The sequence below is a fragment of the Tachysurus fulvidraco genome, chromosome 3 (genome assembly GCF_022655615.1).
Source record: "Tachysurus fulvidraco isolate hzauxx_2018 chromosome 3, HZAU_PFXX_2.0, whole genome shotgun sequence".
Taxonomy (NCBI): Eukaryota; Metazoa; Chordata; class Actinopteri; order Siluriformes; family Bagridae; genus Tachysurus; species Tachysurus fulvidraco.
In genome coordinates, this window is record NC_062520.1 from 7921371 (window position 1) to 7941701 (window position 20331).

Consider the following 20331-nt stretch of genomic DNA (forward strand, 5'->3'; position numbering starts at 1 on the left):
CCACTCCATAAATCACTCCTCCAGGACCGCCCGTCCGTGCCCGGCGGAAATACTTTTGGATGATAACGAGTATACCAAAACGCAAAGTTATTAACGGGTTTCGAGTTTAAAATGAAACGATGTACTTGCCGTATCTATAAATAATATCGATATTATCCATCGTGACACTTTATGACCTCGTACCTTTCACATGTTTACACTTTACTACTATTTTACTTCCCTCCTTCAGCATCTTTCTCTACTATGCAAGAGCTACGTATTTATCATTGTTGTCTCTGGGTAGACGTGTACGGCCGTAGCGCAAAACTTTGACTACGTACAGATGCTTAAAGCACACTTTATGCACGTGACAAAGTGAAATGAAAAGTGAAACTCACTTTAATTTAATCTCTTAATTTTTATCATTCGTTTTGTCTATGGAATGTACAAGAAAAAAAAACCCTTTGTGGCTATAGTGAAAGGCGGGACTACTATTGTACGCATTTAAATACGATAAAGGCTAATGTTTGAATAAACCTGTACTATACAGGGCATGCGGAGGGTTTTTAAAAGAAGTTTAAGAAGACTGTAGGATATGAAAATGCCGTCTATCCGATTATTAATAAAAATAAATAATAAATAAACAAATGCTAATTAAAAAAGCATCAATGCAAATGTATAAATAAGGCTGTAACGCTCACTCTGACTTATAAGTTCATATGTTTTATAATAAAGCACAATATAATAAAAATTTTACAGTAATGTGTCCGTGTCTATCCCACAGTGTGGAACAGGTCATATCCTTGGAACCGGTAACTAAAACATTCTATCCATGTTCTTGTTTTGTTCTACTCGTTCTCTGATGGACAATGTACGAAGCCATAACAGAGAAGATGCACTACTCCAGATTTAGCACTGAAATTTTATTTCAAAGCTAAACCTTTAGCAGCGTTGATTCTATTCTATTCCTAGTGGGGGGGGGGGGGGGTGAGAGTCATAAAATAGTCTAATCTGCAAATGACATGACGGTCAAATAACTGGTACGCTCCTGCAAAACATTGAGTCAGCATGAAAAAGAGAAGCGGACTGAAACTGTATTTATACAAGTAAGAGTAAAGGTGTGAATGATGACTAGGTGAGTATGAATGCTATATTTCCACTCTAAGATGACGGAGGAGCCAGAACATTTGTTTGGGTTTTACACATCAGGTGTTGGCCAGAGCTTTCTGAAAAAAAAAAACAGAGACGTAATGGTCTAAGATTAGCTCTGGTTAAATCATACTGAAGCTGAGCTCACAGCTGTATCTCTGTCTTCATGTCTCTGGAAACTAAAGGCCTGAAGATGCTTAGGATAATCTCTTTTTGAAGCAAGGTTAAGGCGTGGCTGCTGGCTTCATGAGGTGAAACCCAAAAGCCTCCCTACACCTGAAAAGAAAACCATGTAGGGAGGGATTGGGTGCTCGAAGGGCTTTTCAGGCCCGTTAAACCGACATGCCGTTACACGCAGACGTGTACAGATCCTCAATATGCCCTGAACACACAACGTGCTCCGTGAGCCACGGATCTTAAAGACATTCAAGATTCGAAAGTCTGCAAATTATTTAGCTATGCTGACTAACGAAACTTCCCAAAGTCGTCAACGAGTTCAGTCAAAATACAGACGTCGTTGTTTTAGTTGAGTTTTGAACTGGATTATCTGTGTATCCTGATGCCTCAGCTAAGCGAACGGATGCATCTCCAAACATCTTATTAAAATAAACTCAAAGTAGTAGTTGTCAAGAAATCTCCTGTAATAACAATCTGGGTAGACTGGTCGACTTTGTTTTCTGCTTTCAAAATATTTTCCTCAAACCATTTCTTTTGTTGTTTTTTTTTAAAGCTCTTTAAAAAGAACCAAGCCCTACTGTAATGAATGTCGTGCGGGGTTTTCCGCACCACGATCCCAGCATCGTGGTCCCAACTTCCCCTGACTATTTCATGGTTCTTAAATTTGAAAATTCTAACCCCTGGGCCTTCATGGTGCTTTGGGGATTGATGCCCAGGCTACTATTAGTAGTGGTCCGAGTTGTGCTGCCGGGCGTCTGTGGGTTCCACCTTGTCTGTTAGGGAGCCAAGACGAAGGAAAACCACTGGAGGGGGCTTTAATGGAGCACTGGGCAGATACGCCTCTTACAGCATGCTATAATAGAGCTCTTTGTGAAAGCAAGAAGAATACACCGTTCATCTGGACTGAGACTGAGGCTATCCCAATGTCTGTCTCTCTCTCCCTCACACACACATACACACACTGAGCAAGCACACATGATTTGTGGCCTGTGAGACCTTTCCCCCTCCCTCTACTGAAGAACTTGGGGGGGGGGGAAGGGAAAAAGTACTCGTTTAGCAACTAGATGGCAGTGTATTTAGTCAACACCTGTCCTTGGAATGCCAAAATAACCGCAATATTATCTGCAGTTCCAGATGAATCATTGTACACACCTCTTCTTCTTGTCCTCACTCCCGACACACCGCTTTGGCTCCTGTTCTGATGTTATATGACCTAAACTCCAAAATGAGGATGAAGGCCAAAGTACAAGGCCATAACATCAACCAACTGTTGCAGTGTAAGCTCTCACCCACCTACCTTTCAGGACCTACCCCCTAAAACCAAATCACATGACAACCCTTCAGCCAATGAGAGGCTGAGCAGCCGGCTGTTTGCTATGGCAGAGCACTTTGATTGACAGGCAGACCAGCCCTCGCAGTAGGGGTTATCCATCAAACTCGGGGGTATGTGGGCATACTGAAACTTCTCGGTTACACTGAAGCAACTCTGCGGCATCACATCGCGTACTCTGCTCTCCCCTCCTCTCCTCTCCTCTGGCTGAAATAAGAGTCACATTGTTTTTTTTCCTTGCCACTCCAGAGTCACTGTGCTAGTCTCCCTCTCACTCTCTCTGTACATAGGCCTCTGACTGAGGACATACTCTTACAAGGGAGTAATTCATCTGAAATAGGGGGTTGGAAGCTCTGGAACTTCAGAGAGCATTTTAAAAAGCCTTGGTTATCTATTTATTTTTACATGATGAGATGCGATGAATGGGTAAATGACTTACTTAAGAAAGTGCCGAATTGCAATGTGGTAGCTTTGACAAAAATGCCCCCAATTTCGTCATTCGCAACATTTGCAATCCTTTGTGACTTTTGCAAAGAGAACGAGCATCACTCGGGGAAGTAACCTTCATGCAAAAAAAGCGCCTTGTAGTTAGCACTTGATATAGTGGAATGCACAAGAGACCATTAAGTGTACGGTACAAAAGCAGCATTGGTGGATTGTGCTAATTATTCCAGTAATACTAGTGTTATTTTAAGTGTCATTAATGAGCTGTTAACTCCGTTCAAACGACTGAAGACGGCTGATGTCTAAATATGTAAAACACAACTGATACCAACTTGAAAGAATGTAGAGGAGAGAACGCTGAATGAAGAACATCAAGAGCTCTGTGGTTTTAGCATCTCAGCAGTCATGGGTTGGGGTCATGGCAAACCAGTCCCTTTTGTAATCCCATGGCACTCTGCGGAGGCGTTAGGGCAGTAGCATTTCGACTGTGGGACTCTAAAGGCCTCATTTCCATCTGTATGAGCCCCCTCAATGTTTTGCCAACAGGGTGATAAAGAGAGTTTCATCAGATGTTAGCCAGCACAAGCCTGGGTACAGATTGGTGGGTGGGTTACAACTCTCAACACAGTGAGGCCTTGAGAGAATGAAAACGGTTAAAGTACGAATGGAAACACAGGAAGAGAACATATATCACTGGCCGACTTTGGGTTGGTGGGACGGTCTTTGTCCACTTGAGAGAAATTCTCACAGGGAACGTTCTGCATTCAGTCTCTTAATGTAGTAGTAATTACAAAGTTCTGAAACAACAGCCGGTATCCACTATTTCCTCTTCATCTTTCAGCAAACATCTGAAAGACTCACAGTCTGGTGGGAAAAGCAATCTTCTTCCCGAGGGATGAAATGGACAAAGGAAACCACAAACCTACAAACACACATGGATGTTCAGAACTAATTACACACTTCTGAGTTCAACATGAAACATGTATAGGGTCTTGATCTTCAACTAGTACAACACCACGTTCCTGAGGCTTTGCTGTGTTGGCATTCAGGTTGCTGATTCTAGATGATGAGATGCTAAGTGGTCATTTTTTTAAAGGATACAAGATAAGCACATCCAGATAGCAGAAACAAGCCCAAAGCAGAAATACACTTAAAGTCACTGACCAACATGTGTGGCCTGAATCACCCTCCTGTTTATGACTTGAACTCACATCTGTCAAAATCATGGAGAAAGTTTCTGGAAGTAAGGACGGATATCTATTATCGAAATCCACCCCATCTGCCAAATGCCGTAAATATATCCGAACACGCAACTTGAGCCACCCGCTGAAATTGTTTGCCAATCTTTTGGCTTAATTTCAATGTTACACAAGCTCAGACCACAGACCATTTCTATTACTCTCTGGTTTCTTATTTCACTCATAGTAAGCGAATGGGTAGTCCGTGGCTCTATTTTAATCTGAGCGGTCTAAAATTAAGATACAAAAAACTAAACACGACTATAACTACTTAAACATGAACAGAAAAAGATCTATTTGCAGAAACCTTGACCCAGATTCCTTCTTACGAGCCCATCGACAACATACTTATCTCGTTCTCCTTTCTTTCCTGAACTTTATGACCATCATTGCTCTAAGTTTTTTTTCCCCTGATACTTGGTACCAAAGTTCACAAGTTGAGGCCTAAGTGAGTGAGTGGTTAAAGATAACACTCCTTTGAAAGAAATGGTTTGCTTGATGCTGAGGTCACAAGGCAATGTGTGATGGAGAAAAGCATAGTGACTTCCTTATGACTAAGCCTCGTTTGAAACTGTTTTGAGAAATGGTGGTTATGGCTCGTCCTTTTAGTAATCCAGATGGCAGGCACGGACAAGTCGGACCTTATTACGTTTTGCTTGTACTTTCTTACCTGCCACACCATAAAATATTCCATGCTCAACTTAGGAGCTGATAAAACAAGATTACGAGGCTGGAATTAGATTACTTGTATTGTGAGGGACCGAACAAATTGAGTGTGAGTGAGCAAATATGTGAAAGGTAGGGCACAGGGAGCTAGGCTTGAACAAGGCTGGGTTGTACAGGTAGACCTCTTTTGATAAGGTTGAAATACTGATAGGGAGTAGGTGTTGAAGGTGGGCAGGGCTTGTGGTCATTCTTTACGTGCTCAGATCCTGATCAAAAGGCCAGGTTTCAAGCAGAAGAAAGAATCCAAATCACTCCCCTTTGTCTCCTTTCTTAGAGGTGTGGCAGCAAAAGCTATTGACGTTTCTCAAGGGAGGCTGACAGTGTACCATTAACCCTAGTTTAGTGGGCCAGGCAGATCTTTACGTTTTACCTGCCCCCACATAACCGCAACCCAAATTTAGAGCTAGACACACAACCTTCAAAATAGCCCAGGCCCCACCCCGATGTCTTTACCGGCTACATCACTGTACAGCATTTATTTTGGAAACACTACTGGCATCTGCATCTGTGTCCACCATCTTCTTAATGCTTATGTACCAACACATGGGTGGGTGGGTTTCTCAGTCTTCTGTTAAATTGCTTGACCCGACACTGTGGGGGTTTTGTTTTTCACTTCTCTGCCATGATGTGACATGAAGGCATTAAGTGAAGCTCTGTATAGCATCTGTATCAATCCTACAGCTTTAAAGAAGGCGGACGTATTTAAAGGCGGCGAACTGAACTAGAAATCTGTGTCCCTGTTATTCTGCAATGAACAAGATGGTGAATGTCTTGAAAAAGAATTACAAGGAACAAAGTAAAATAATAATAATAATAATAATAATAATAATAATAATAATAATAATAATAATAATAATAATAGCAATAATTTAAACAACAGGCAATGACATGGCAATTTCTCAGAAATGCTTACTTCTGGATAATCTTTGAAAAGCAAATATGCAGCATATTTGACAGTTCCATGTTCCTTTTAAGTCATTTAGCAAGACTTTTGCGCAAAAAAAAAAAAGAAAAAAAAAAGGGGGGGGGGTAAAAAGTGCAGCTGAAGTTTCAGAGTGTCAAATTCCTCAACCCTCCCCATCAGCAAGCCCCGATCCCATTCTTCAATGAATCTCTGAGGCTCCTCCATTTCAGGTACTGCTCCATGAACCCCACCCTGTCCTATCCTCCCCCACTGCTGTACCACCGGGGCTAGGGGATGATTTCTTTTAGGTCAGAACCATGTCATTCCCTAAGAGAGGCTGTAGATAGTGCGAGGCTCAACATTTTCACGAACCGAAGAAGCAGCAAAAGTAGGGGCATGCACTCCTGTCTCCATGGAGACAAGGTGTGTCCCATGTTTGCAGAACAAACAATGGTACCTTTTCAACCCAGTGTGAGCTGTGAGGCAGGACATTGTGTATGTGGGTGTGCATAGAGCACCTAGGGCGCTGAAAAGGTAACGTTAGAGAGACAGTGGGGTTACAACAGGAGATTAAAACCAAAAGCCCACTCTTATAATTACACATTTTGCAACAGAATGCAACCATGAAGAGCTTTAAAAATACACTTTTGCTAAGTGTGCTGGTGGGGGGGGGGGGGGGGGAATCAACTTTAGAGCAATTTTCTCAACATCAGCTGACCCACGTGTCTTCCGAGCTATGGTTCTTAGGTAGGGTGTCGTTCAGAGAGCTCATCCTACTGGACCGGGGTTGTTATCTAGGCAGCATGCCCCAGTTCAGATTAATACGGTTTACACAAATACACTCGGCGCTTTTCCCTGCCTGTCTTCAAAAGTGACAGATGTGGAAAACATGCCATAGCACATTTTGGGGGGGGCTTTTAGGAATAGGAATATATTGCCTCACTGTGCTAAAAAGGCAGACAGGGTTTGAGAGCAAAGTGTGTGTGTGAGTGAGAGAGAGAGAGAGAGAGAGAGAGAGAGAGAGAGAGAGAGAGAGAGAGAGAGAGAGAGAGGGGAAGTCTTTCAAACAAAGCAAAGTACATAACTTTGAGATCACAACGGTCTGGCTGTAAAAAGATACAGGCAATTCAGCTGTGTAACATTTGCATTCTCTCTCCCTCGGTCTCACAGAAACTGGTTGGGCGATGCTGTTGCTGCTGCCGCTTTTTTTTCCCCTTTCCTTCCTGCAGCCTCCCTCTGTCTCTAACTATTCCTCCCTTCTTCCCACCCTCTTTCTTCCTCCCTCCCTCCCTCCCTCCCTCGTTCTCTCGGTTCCACTGAGCAACAAGTGCTGCCTGGGAGTACCACCCCTCCCCCTCGCTCCAACCTCCAGAAGCTATCGCAAATCCTCAGCCTGCGCACGACTGCCAGCTGACAAAACTGTTTAGTCAGCAAGAAATCCAGGCAGGGAGGGAGAGCTACAGGCTTGAAAGAAGACAGACAGACTGAGGGAGAGTTTCGAAAAGAGAAAGAGAGGCCAAAGACACAGAGAGAGAGAGGGAGAGAGAGAGAGAAAGTCTCTCCATTTAGCCGTGTCTTTTTCTTCCATCAGTCTCGACACTGATATTTAGCCTTCGAATGCAATAAGAGGGAGAGGGAAAAGTAGCTGTAGTAAAAAGCCATGTGCAAAGGACACGGGTGAATGATCAAGGGCCGTCTGCTTTAGCTCTATTGTTCTTCCACTTCCTCCATCACTTCCCTGTCCACCTCAGCTAAGAGGCAGTTTCACTTCCTGACGACCCTCTTCTCCACTCTATATTTTTCGTCGTTGCTTGTTTCGCTCCTATCTTTTGTTCTTTCCTGCTTAGTTCTCTCCTCCGCTCTGGCATTCTTTCACATCGGTGACAGCCCTTGAGTTAGACTTTGGACCCACAGTAAATACCTGCTCTGTTTGCCTGTTCGAGCTGAAGGGGGTTGTTAGTTAAAGGTGATAGAGACACGACATGCTGGAAGAGGAGGAGCAGAAGGAGGAGGTGAGCCTGAATGACACGTAGGCTTTTGTGACCAGGTCGTCAAAAACTAAGCTGATGAGCCATCGAGATGAGCACATCAGTTCGGTCTGCTGACTGCTCGACGGCAGATGATTAGGTTGCAGTCATAATGAAAGGTTTTCTGCATACAGTTCCTCAAAACAAGACGCTTTGGACATCAAATTATGGCACCGAATGCATTGAAGGAGTTTAATAAAAAAGAAGGAAACAATGACCAAAAAAAAAAAAACACTCCAAAACAGAATGAGAAGTATCTAATAAAAAAAAAAAAAAAAAAGGAAAAAAAAAGCATCGGCTTTAAGCAAGCGACGGCGGCAAACACGACGTGTTCAAACAGGCCACGGTTTCGATTTAAAATGAGCAACAAGATGTGACTTTTGCAACATAATTAAAAAGATTTTGTTAGAAAATATCATCAAAGTGAAACCCCTGTTCTTATACAACTAGATTAATACAAAAAGTAGTCATTGAGAAAGCAAGTCATCACGTGGTCTGATTTATACATTATCACTGATGAAGTGCAGGCCACAATAAGCCATCAGGGACGACCACAAATATAGCCATTGCCATAATTTCTGTGTCCAGCACAGTGTGCAGCCACAAACCGTGCAGCAGTACATTTTTATTTTAACTTTTTCCAGTTGCAGCTCACATTCACTTTATTATTTTTATCTTCATTTACAACTGTCAGTACAACAAGACTTGTTATTATCTCCTCGTAAAAAGCATACTCTGCATATCTAACATGCTCATTTCAGCTGCTTTCTGAGAGCTGGTTTCACAGTGAAATTGACCATCATACACAATTGAATCTTCAACAGCTTCCATGACTTGAATCTGGTTCAATCTATTGTGTGCTTTCAAATGACTTAGAAATTAACACCAACAGGCAATTAATCACTTCTGACTATGGCTTTTCATCTAGTCTTAGATATTAGCCCTTGGGACTCATTATAAATTTTGAATATGAACTCAACAATCAACTCTAACAATAGTTTTCATTATTTTATGGTTTAGCAAAAAGACAGCCGACTGATCAGTAATAAATACCGAGGTTAAAACTCAATTGCGTCTCTATTCATGTATCCGCTCGTTCCGTCCCACATCATCCCGCTGCAGAAAAGTCCAGTCCCTGCATCCGCTCTATGCAGTCAGTGAGAAGGAACTTAATCTTATCTAAAAAAGGCATGATAAATATAGCCTGGGAGCCACAGAGGCCAGCTCATCAATACCCGAGGGTTAACACGGGACCTTCTGTATCAGAAAAGACATGCGGAAACCCTGAAAAGAGATATAGAGATATACCATCTGAAACTCTCAGACCTGTTTCTAGGTTTGGTTGAGTAGTTTTTAAAAAAAAAATAATCAGACTGACAAATCACACATCGTTGGGTGTAAGCACTGAATGTTTTTACATGCAAGAAAAAAAAGAAATAAAAAAAAGAAACCATAAATGAATAACAAATCAAACAGACCATGTAAATCCTGTGCTCCATGTAATAAGCACATGCAAAGTGATACCCAGCAATTGTTTGAAAGAAGGGGGGGGGGGTTTGGTTAAGTAGCCTGGGCGTCTGGGGATTGAACTTTAAATGAATTAGGAATTGCTAATGCCTGTGCCCTGGGTGATTCTGAATCCCTACAGGGCAGAGTTGTACTTAATGAACTAGTCTAAGCCGAAGGGAGACAGAGATCCTTCAGACATCATACACTACGATTGAACACGTTTGATTCAAATCGTAAAAACAGTGAGGAAAAATATTAATCTGGAAAACACAGTTTCACAGCACTGAAACACTCTTCTTGACATCATGTCAATCTTACGATAAATATTTACACATTCATTCTGGTCCTCTCCTAATTGCGTATTTAAGGAGGCATAAGGAGGAGTCTGATTCGAACTTTCACTCGGCTACAGTGGTATTGTTCATCTCGGCAGAAACTTGCGATTTGTATATTTTGTCAACAGACCTCACAATGGAGCAGGCCACATCCAGCCTAGGCCTGCTCACCCAAACATGGCTCGCAATCATGAAACGGAGAGCCGGCAGCTCCCAAGCAGAAATGAAAAAAAAATAATAATGTAAAATAAACGCTATTCTATGTGATGAACAGCTAAAGTTTAACAACAACAAAAGCTGCTATCTTGACTATTTTAGCAGCACTGGAGGCCACTGGGATCACAAACAATTGCAATCAAAGGTACACTTCTCGACATCAAGGCTAGAGCTGGAGTACTGGTTTCGGGTTTTTTTGCACCTATTGTTTCCCATCGCACTGTTTTCTGTAATACAGGAACTACACAACAGCTTCTCAGTCCTGTCATTTCAGTTCAAATTTGCATGTCCTCACTTGATCACTGCTGCAGGGCCTCAAAACAAACATGTACACATTATTATAATTAAAATGAACAATCATGAAGCGTATGCCTTTGCCCGGATCGATCAGAAACCCAACGAACCTGATGCAATACTTCAGGCCTTTATGAGCTTAAAAAGGGTGTGTTACAGCAACTGATTCACAAGCAGGATTAGGAAACAGCCACTGGTTTAATGCAATGAAAAAAGCTAGTACTTTTTTTTTTCTAGCATCTGCCATACATCATACAGAGTGGTGTTTCTCATTCCTGTTGCACGTGTTAAGTTGCTTTCACGTACACATGAAGTCAGTTTGAATCAGACCATGGTGCAGGTCTGTTTAGGTGGTCGGCGATACGGCGAAAACCGACCGGTCCGAAAGTGTCCAAGTAGCTGAGAGTAAGACGCAATTAGACTCTTATTCGTATGCATTAATAGGAACAAATACAGCAAGTATCTGAGCTGTGCTTCTGAACCATGAGGCACCGACTGATGAACCTGACTAGAGATCTAGTGCCGCGAACGTGATGCATCGGGTCTTATCAGAACTTTTATATAACTATCTCGGAAATATTTTATTTATTTTTTTTATTTAGATCGTGTGTTTTCGGTGCTCACACAATCCTGTTTGTGTTTTCGGTCCGTCTGCATATTTATGAGCGACGAATAAATCGAGCTGCATCAGGTTTGCTTCCCTTCGTCCAGGGCTTTTATTATTTTTTTGCTTTTGGTTCCTTAAATTATGTTTGGTGTCATAGCCGAGAACAGGCAAAGCAAAAATCATCACTTTGCTCTGATTCTGATTCTAATTAGTGTGCTGATGCTCGCTCACACTCACTCACTCACTCACACACACACACACACACACACTTGAACCTCCTGGAATTAGCTGATATGTTGAGTCAGGTGTGTTGGAGCAGGAACAACATTACAAAGTACCATGCAGGGAGACTAAATGAGCAGAACTTGGGAAGAAAACACAGAAAGTGGTCATGGTGTGCTGGCTGTATGCTTAACGTGTGCACACTTCTGCTAAAGGCCTTGCTCTCTCATGCAGTGTTGAATTTCGTAATGGAATGTGAACTGCTCATCCGGATCTTCCTCCTCCTCCTCCTCCCTCCAGAGTAGGCAACTAAACGACCGGTTTCACCAGTAAACCTTACAACACCGACTAATCACTCTGCCATGGCCAGAAGCAGTCCACTTAAACACCGTTGTCGTCGTTCTAACCCGTCGTTCTAACCCGCGATGTCACACACTTCGAATCGACGCATCCTAAAATTTAGCTCAGGCGATGCCGTTTCCCCAGAGACCACAGGCCGCGTCTCAAACCGCACGCTTGCTTACTACATAGCAGCCCTCGTCAGAACAGTACGCCACCCAGCAAGCGCGCGCGACCTAGTGCACTAGTGTGCGATTTGGAACGCGCCCTCATCCATTCCCTTAAACTAACCTAGTAACTTTTTTCTTTTAAAGAACCTTACCGAGAAAAAAAATGGCGATTTATTTTTTGTCTCATTCAAAAACGATCGACAGTCAAATAAAAAAGTGTCATCACAACATATAACCAGGAACCGAACTTTGTTTAAATAAATAAATAAAATACACCGACCTGCCTGGAGTCCAAACTAACTCCTGAGGTGAAATAACGACACGCGCAAGCAAAAATCATCGAATTAATAAATGATTACACACACAAACGAGTCGACAGTTGTGTTTTTTTGATCAGTGGATGTTAATAAACGTTGACGAAGTGAAAGAAAACCGTGTAGAGACATAAAAATGACGATAAAAGTGTTTGGGATCAAAGTGCAGAGATATGGATGCTCCGGTCTGTTAGCATCGGCTAGCTAACTGACTTCCAACCGCCATCATTCAAACTTCAACGGTCTAAAGTTTTAAATAAAGTGTAATAGTTGTGAAATCGTGTGAATAAATAACTTTATACGTGTGGAAACGTGTCACGATGATGTTGGGGATGAGCAATGAGCATCAGGTCGATGGTGGTGAAGAGAGAGAGACACAGAGACACACACACACAGAGAGAGAGAGAGAGAGAGAGAGAGAGAGAGAGAGAGAGAGAGAGAGAGAGAGAGAGAGAAACTTTTCTACGTTTATAACTCGTTTCTTTAAACCATAACACGCTACAGGACACATAAACTATCACACGGATGTCATTGTAGGCGCACAGAAGATAATAAATAAGTGCTGTAACTTACGTCTGACTTTGTTGGGGTTTGGCTGCTTTCGCCGAGACATGATGATGATGATGATGATGATGGTGGTGGTGGTGGTGATGATGATGACGGTGGGTTAAGAGAAGGAGAGATAGAGGTGTACAGAAGTAAAGCTGTTCCGGAGAGGAATCAAAATGGCGTTTCCCGAGGATGTGCAGAAAGTTCGTTAACTCCGTGTTCTCTCTCCTCCTCTTCTTCTTCTTCCGAATCCCCCACAGGAGGAGAACGAGATGTGGGAGGAGAGGAGACGCGCTTCAAGTCGTGTTTACTCCTCTGTTCTCCTCTGTTCTGTTCTTTTCAGTTCGGTTCTATTTACTCTCCGCGCGTTCTCTTCTCACTCTCACTCGCTCTCACTCTTTTCTTTCTCTCTATTCTTTTCTCTTTCTTTTCTCTCTCTTTCTTTCTTTCCTCTCTCTCTCTCTCTCTCTCTCTCTCTCTCTCTCTCTCTCTCTCTCTCTCTCTCTATCTCTATCTCATCACGTGTTGCGCTCCTGCCGGAGTCTCCAAGGGGACCGAAGCTGCTCCAAGCATCTCATCTCTGTCTTTTTTTCTCTCTCTCACTCACTCTGTGTCTCTCTCTCTCTCTCTCTCTCTCTCTTTTACACACACACACACAGTCTCTCTCTCTCTCACACACAAACTCTTAATGTCTCTCTCTCTCTCACTCACACACACTCTCCCTCTCTCTGAGTGTGAAATAAAAGGAAACTCAAGTTGCTTAAACAATAAAAGATGAAACCACCTGTGGCATCTACCCACTCTGCATGATGTAATATTAATATGTCTCTGTACAGCTCTGTACGCCAGATAAAGGACACGCACGTGAAATGTTTATTACAAACGCACGTGGATGTAGAAATGTGATGATGTGCACAAGGATGCTGTTCAGTGTAATCCAGTGCATGGTTACAAAATCAATGGGGTTACGGATCACTCGAATAAAATATGCCGAAAAACTTTTTAAACACTGGATTGTGCAGACCAAATGCTCACATTTCAATTTCAGTGCACGATACAGCCCCCATCCATCCACGTGTCTAACAGCTCATCAACTAGGCTAAAAGCCACTAAGACCCGGGTTGCCAGATGCACCAGAATCCTTTCACCCTATCGCACCCGCTTTCGAAGCCGTCCTCAATCACGCAGCTAGAAGAACGCTTAAGCATTTAAAAGTTCAATATTATTTACCACTCAAAAGAAAAGAACATACACCAAACCGGATTAAAAAGGCAAAATCTGGCAACCCTGAGAGCTGAGCCATGCCAGTCCTCCCCCTTCTTTTCTTCTTCCATCTCCCTACCTGAGCCTACAGGACCAAACAGGTTCCACGAGAGGCCATTTTATCAGATGCTCACACAAACTTAAAAAAAAGTTTTAAAAATGTTTACAGCTGCACTAAAATTAAACAAAAAACCCACATCCACAGTGTCATTTAGCACCCATTTGTGTTTACTAATCCCTGTATACACAGCCCATTGAAGGCCTATTTATCTGTGATTAAATCATCTAAATTCATTCTCACATGATGAAGGACGTGATTGTGTTTTAAAGCCTGTCAGAGCTTATTTTATCCTGCTTGTCTGTTACATAAATAACGAGTATATACTGTCAGTCGACTGACTTTATGTAAAGTTCTATTTCATTTCAGTTTTATTGCACCTCCATATTGTGACAAAATAATATTCCGTTCTCATTTCAACAGCCCGGTTTGAGACTCAACGTGTACATGTAACGCTCACGAGTGGTCACTTGACGTGTGTTTCGTTAAACATGGTGCTTGCCGTAGAAATGTACGGAACATTTTTAGAGAATCAGAATGTTTCAGATAAAAGTCCTTTCAATCAGCTCTGTATTATCTCTCATCTGTTTCCATAATGATCTCCAAACATTGTCAGTCAAATACATAGAGGTTATTCACACAGCAAAGGACACAGTTAAGATCAGTCTAGACTATTTGAGTCAATGTGTAACTCATTTGTGCACGTTATATGCACCGTTTTACCCAAACCCACAGTCTAATTTTACTCATGAAGGTTATTTTAGAGATGCCTAATAAAGTACCGAAGACTAAATGCAGAATAAATATAGTGAGGTCTGTTTCAAACGTGAAGTGTTGTGGAGCTCGTGTTGTAACTGTAGTAAATTTGGTATTTATACCATCAGCAGCACCACAGGAAGGTAAGAAAAAAATAAATAAAACCACTAATAATACCATGCTACAATTCCAAAAAGTTCCTATAAAGTAACAGAAGACGTGATGAATGTCCGAGACGGAGAGGGAAACTTGAGAGTGATGTTATTTATTGACCTGTTGCCACGGCTCCCGAATGCAACGCTGTTGCTAAGGAACAACCCTTCACGGTAACAAAAGGTTTCCTTTATCCTCCATGAACTGAGGCTGAAAGAGCAGCTACCTCTCACAGGGTAGAGCAAACTTTGAGAGCATCCCACACTAGAGCAGAGTCGAAAAACTCGTTTCTATGTTTGAGCCGTCCACAGCAGCTCAATCTCGATGTAGCTCACTATTCAGAGCTATACAGTATATACAAGCTATTGTTGTACGATTTAAATACAAAACCAGTGCATGGGAGTATTCATGACTACATCCGTTACTCAAATTTTCAGTCACGTTTGTCACTTAAGATAAGTTTTATTTGGTAGATAAGTAAAATAATCAAGCACACGGTAAAGCAATTATTCCCCATAAAATTGTTTGCATCACTACAATTTGTGAAAATACTGTTTATTTTGTAAAATTACACAAAACTCTTGTAATCTTTAAAGGAGCAGTGTGCTTTTGATCACCTAAAGACCTAAGAAGTTGTGTGTGTTGGGGGGTGGTCACATAAACCGGTTTGTCTCCATGTGTTTTGCCTTGCAGGCCTTCACCATGTAGCTGCAACTCCAACACTCCAACTCCAACGTGCACATGATCATGCAGCTCCCTTCCTAATGCCCAAGCTTTATTATATATAACTCGGTAACCGTGATTTATAGCATGTTCATATGAATAGATTTGTATTCTTGTAAACAGTTAACATTTGGTGTCTTACAGTGGCCCGAGGCTTCATTCGCAATGTTCTGCTGAGCTGCAGAATTAAAAAAGGAGTCTTTGCTTGTATGGGTCATTAATAGTTTTCTGTAAATATTTAATGCCGTGGAACCTCTGACTAAATTGTGTGCATAATATTAATATTAGTATTTCATGTTAATATTAGTGCTGATGTTATTATGGTAATATGAGTGTTTTCTGTTGGTCTCAAGAACTATAACTTGGCAGAATGTTTAGTGTTAAAAAACAAACCTTATGTAAACTGAAAGAAATAAATGTTCCAGCTTATAGAAGGTACTAACATTTAAAATCTGGAAATGTCTTGAAAAGAAGATTACTGAGCTGCCACATCACCCACGTGGTGGTTCATATTAAGTTTCACTTTTTATTAAGAACATTTAAGCCATTTTGAAATAAACAACTTCCGTATTCACACTTTTTTAATATTTTGCATTTTCTTTGAAAAAAAAGTTGTTTTTTTTTTTGCGTGAACAGTTAAAGCACACTCATAAGGATTTGTAACGTGGTATCATAATTTTTCTCATTCCCCGTTTTCCTAACCAAGAAACAGAGACTTGCTATAATACACAAACACACACACACAAACACACACACACTCACATACACACACACACACACACACACACACACACACACACACACACACACACACACACACACACAAGTGCATTGCTTTATTTATTTATTTATTTATTTATTTGTTTGTTTGTTTATTTATTTTGTTATTCAGTTGACAAGGTGATCAGACTGTCTACATTTTCCTCTCCTGACTCAATGGTTCTTAGGCATCATTACCCTATTTAATATCAATGCTAGATGAGGGTGAATCTATGATTTCAATCCATATCTGAAATGTTGTAGCAAACAGAAGAACAAGGACATTTTCTCCCATGAGATAAAAAAAACAGAGAAAATGTACTGTACTATTTCACATCACATGAATTCTGTTCTACAAGTCTGATCACTGAGCAGGTTCAGTATGCTTATCAATCACAAATAATAAGCGGTGGTGCGAAACTATGTGTGGTTCTGAGTGCACGCCAGTTACAATATAAATGACATGGACTGTTGAATGTCAGAAAAGAGCCTGAAAATGAAGGAGGTTGAAAAATGTACTGATCTGTATCAGAGAGCCTGGGTGTGTATACTAAATAAGACATAAGGACTGGTAAAAGTTACCAAGAAAACAATAGACAATAACAGTGAAAGATGCTAGTGGTGCCATCTATTGGTAGGGTTCGGTAATGCTGCAATCCAGATCAAGTCAATAAAATCCAATATCAATATTAATTAAACAGCTTTTGTTTGTTAAAATCAGGAAGCATTATGTAAACACACCTCAAACAATATACACTTATAACTCTTCGGGCTATTTCATATGTTACATAAATATAGCAGTGGCATTCACACAAACAATCTGGAAGCCCTTTTGGTTTATAGCATGTAGTTTAATGTTGTAGTGACCCTGCAGAGAGAAAAGGAGAGCAATAAGTGGAATAAATGAGAGAGAGAGAGAGAGAGAGAGAGAGAGAGAGAGAGAGAGAGAGAGAGAGAGAGAGAGAGAGAGAGAGAGAGAGAGAGAGAGAGAGATTCTTTATAATAGTCTATGTCATTTAAATAATACAGACCTTTAGTGGAATCTTCAGCCCTGGCACAGATGACTGAATGGCAATCATTTCTGAAATATGAAAGCACCAATCAGTGCTGACAAAAAGTTTTTTTTTTCAATTACTGCACATTGTACATCCATATTTTAAAAAATATGTTAAAAAAAATGTTAAAAAATGTTATGTTAAAAAAAAAAAACCACTAGTACTTCAGTCCCAGCTTCAATTGAGACAGCTCTCAGAAAATAAGCTTGTAACCTGACCATTGCTTGTCACTGTGCTCACTTGAAAAAAAAAATCAAGTGTACCTTTAAATTGTAAGATATTCTGATTTAGGTCAGGTTTTAATTATATACAGGAATATCACAAGAAACTGATAGCTGAACACTTACCTCCTCTCCTGTTGCCACAGAAGGTGAACCGAGGGAAATTGGGTAAGCAGACGGGCTCATCATGTTGTATAGTGCTTACTCCATTGAGAAATAGTTCGACAGACAGATAAAGTTCATCAACAGTTTGTCCTACAGATGACACATTATCAACTTTAGATCATCACAATGATAAAATGCTGTAAGTCTGAATGCTCAGATGTGTGTGAACTCACTCAGGAGAAAGGATGCTTTGACATATGGCTGTGTAAAAATGTCTGAACAAGAGGTCAGCGTGAAGCCTACATCCTGTATGGGGTCTGGAAGGACAAAGTCAGATGGCACTTAAGTCTTTGAAGCAAGTGTGTCAATCTACAGTGTTTACTTTTACAGCATTTGGTTGATGCCTTTATCCAGAGCAACTATTATCTCCTTTTTTTATACAACTAAGCAATTGAGTATTAAGGTCCTTGCTCAGGGGCCCAACAGTGGCAGCTTGGTGGACCTGGGATTCGAACTCACAACCTTCCGATTGGTCCGGCACCTTAACCACTAGGCTACCACACGTGTTACACTGTACAGCTTGGAATGTCTCTGCTATTGTAAGTGATCAGATGATCATTATGCTGTTTGGGATTAATTACATCATCATAAAAGTAAAAACACATTAAGATGTAAAACACAAAATGCTAAGGGTCTGTAGTCCTCTGTGATTTTAATATTCCTACGTCAACATGACATTTGTTTATAAATGAGCAGTTGATGTGAGTTGATAAAAATAAGGAAAAAGCAAAATACAATATAGTAGTAATATATGTATGTACAATATTATATCATTACATGGTCCATTGTATTGATGATTCAGATTTTTTGCTGCCAAAGTGCATATTGTAATGTATTCATAGTATTATTTACATCAATAACATACAATAATAGATAAAAAAAAAAATAAACAGGTTTTTTAAGGGTAAGTGCATATTGGATTTTTCAGGTATGTATTTGTGATTCATTTGCGTCCTTCCATCCATCCATTCAGTTTAATTAACTGATTTATCCACTATGTACTGTGCAGACATTTAGCATAGACAATTCACTTTACAGTCCGGTCTGGGAACATAGTGAACCCAGAGAAAACCCACAGACATTAACCTGAGCTAGTATTGATTATATGTTAAATTAGATTTAATGATACACACTACCTTTATGCTCCCAGCTGAAAGTATATTCCTAAAGGAACCTGTCCAGTAACCAGCAATGGTACAGCTGAGTACCTTTTATTTGTTTAACCTGATGACATGTGAGAGAAGAAAATAAGCTCATTTAACTTTAGAGGAATGTCCTAAATGAAGTCTTTGGTGTGTTGTAAGACCGAACTGAACCAGCGAGAATGAAAAGCTTTTCATGACTTCCTGTTTTAAGATGAACATCATGGTTGGTCATAGCTCACTAAGTATTTCAGCTTTTGCGTAATACATAAACCATTTTAAATCAAATAATTCTATATTATTCCCATGATTGATCTTAATAATTGTATATTACATTGTTCAGTTCAAAAATAGTTTTTCTTTTCAAGCACTGATCACACACACACACACACACACACACACACACACACACACACACACACACACACACACACACACACACACACCCCACACACACAGCACACACACTATACACAGACACACGTACTACACACAAACACACACACATACACACACACACACACACACACACACTACACACAGACACACACACACACACACACACTACACACAGACACACACACACACACACACACACACACACACACTACACACACACTACACACACATATACACACAACACACACACACACACACACACACTACACACATACACACATACACACTACACACACACTTTTGATCTCACCGCAGCTCCTGTATGTCACTTGGATCTTGTTTGATTCACACACAGTGTGAACAGGCCAGTAGTCTTCCTGTGTGTCCACTAAAGATAAATCCAACATGCTCAGGATCAATACAACACCATAATACTTCATATTACAATGTGTATGTTTATAAATCAATTCAAAACACAGCACTTTCCAGACTTTATTCTCAACAGGAAACGGTACAAAACAAACAAGGATGCGAAACTTCCTATTATGGTTCAGTTTCTACAATAATATGAAGTACTGCCAAGTTCCACTTCCTTATACGTGCGAAAATCAGCTTCACTGATTGATTAGTTACAGTTAATCTCATCTTCTTGTCCATCATGGCAAACTGCCCTCATGCTTTTTTTTTGCAATTGGTATCCTGCCTTGATGCCCGATGACGCCTGAGATAGGCACAGGCTCCCCGTGACCCGAGGTAGATCGGATAAGCGTTAGAAAATGAGTGAGTGAGAGAGTGATAAAATAATGACTGATCAAAATTTATTTGATAAGACAGCACCTCCATTCTAAGACACCTTCAGTGTAAGAACCCATTACTGTGAACCTTCTACCTGTTGTTCCTTTACAACAGTGTCTGCACATTATTTCAGTGCCATAGCCTTAGAACCATTTACTTGTACTTTTCAACAATGTCCACACATCTCTGCACTGCTATAGCCTTTATATTTATTTACTGTACATATGTTTACACACACACACACACACACACACACACACACACACACACACACACACACACACACACACACACACATACATACATATATATA

General features: G+C 40.8%; 2 protein-coding genes across 10 annotated transcripts in view; both read right to left on the reverse strand.

The window, feature by feature from the left end:
- Positions 1-13130, reverse strand: part of rreb1a (ras responsive element binding protein 1a) — a 50332-nt gene extending 37202 nt beyond the window's left edge. For 2 of the 7 annotated variants that reach the window (XM_027149380.2, XM_027149382.2), the window contains exon 1: positions 12554-13130. In XM_027149380.2, the coding sequence (XP_027005181.2) occupies positions 12554-12593 (40 nt within the window). In that variant the 5' untranslated portion in view covers positions 12594-13130. Of the gene's footprint in view, positions 1-11946; positions 12213-12553 lie in introns of those variants that run through there. The other 5 variants (XM_027149375.2, XM_027149376.2, XM_027149378.2 and 2 more) reach the window with 5 other exon arrangements.
- Positions 13131-15984: 2854 nt separating this feature from the next.
- On the reverse strand, positions 15985-19837 carry ly86 (lymphocyte antigen 86). Of its 3 annotated transcripts, none has more exons than XM_027148888.2 (5): positions 19522-19796; positions 17856-17939; positions 17644-17772; positions 17273-17322; positions 15985-17109 (listed from the first exon to the last, which is right to left on the reverse strand). In XM_027148888.2, the coding sequence occupies exons 1-5, from the start codon at positions 19661-19663 to the stop codon at positions 17026-17028; spliced, it is 489 nt and encodes a 162-aa protein (XP_027004689.2). In that variant the 5' UTR covers positions 19664-19796; the 3' UTR covers positions 15985-17025. The 3 variants fall into 3 exon arrangements, with proteins under 3 accessions (XP_027004689.2, XP_027004690.2, XP_047666646.1); XM_027148889.2 differs by having other exon boundaries at positions 19534-19793; XM_047810690.1 differs by having other exon boundaries at positions 17010-17109; positions 17273-17348; positions 19522-19837.
- Positions 19838-20331: the final 494 nt, after the last annotated feature.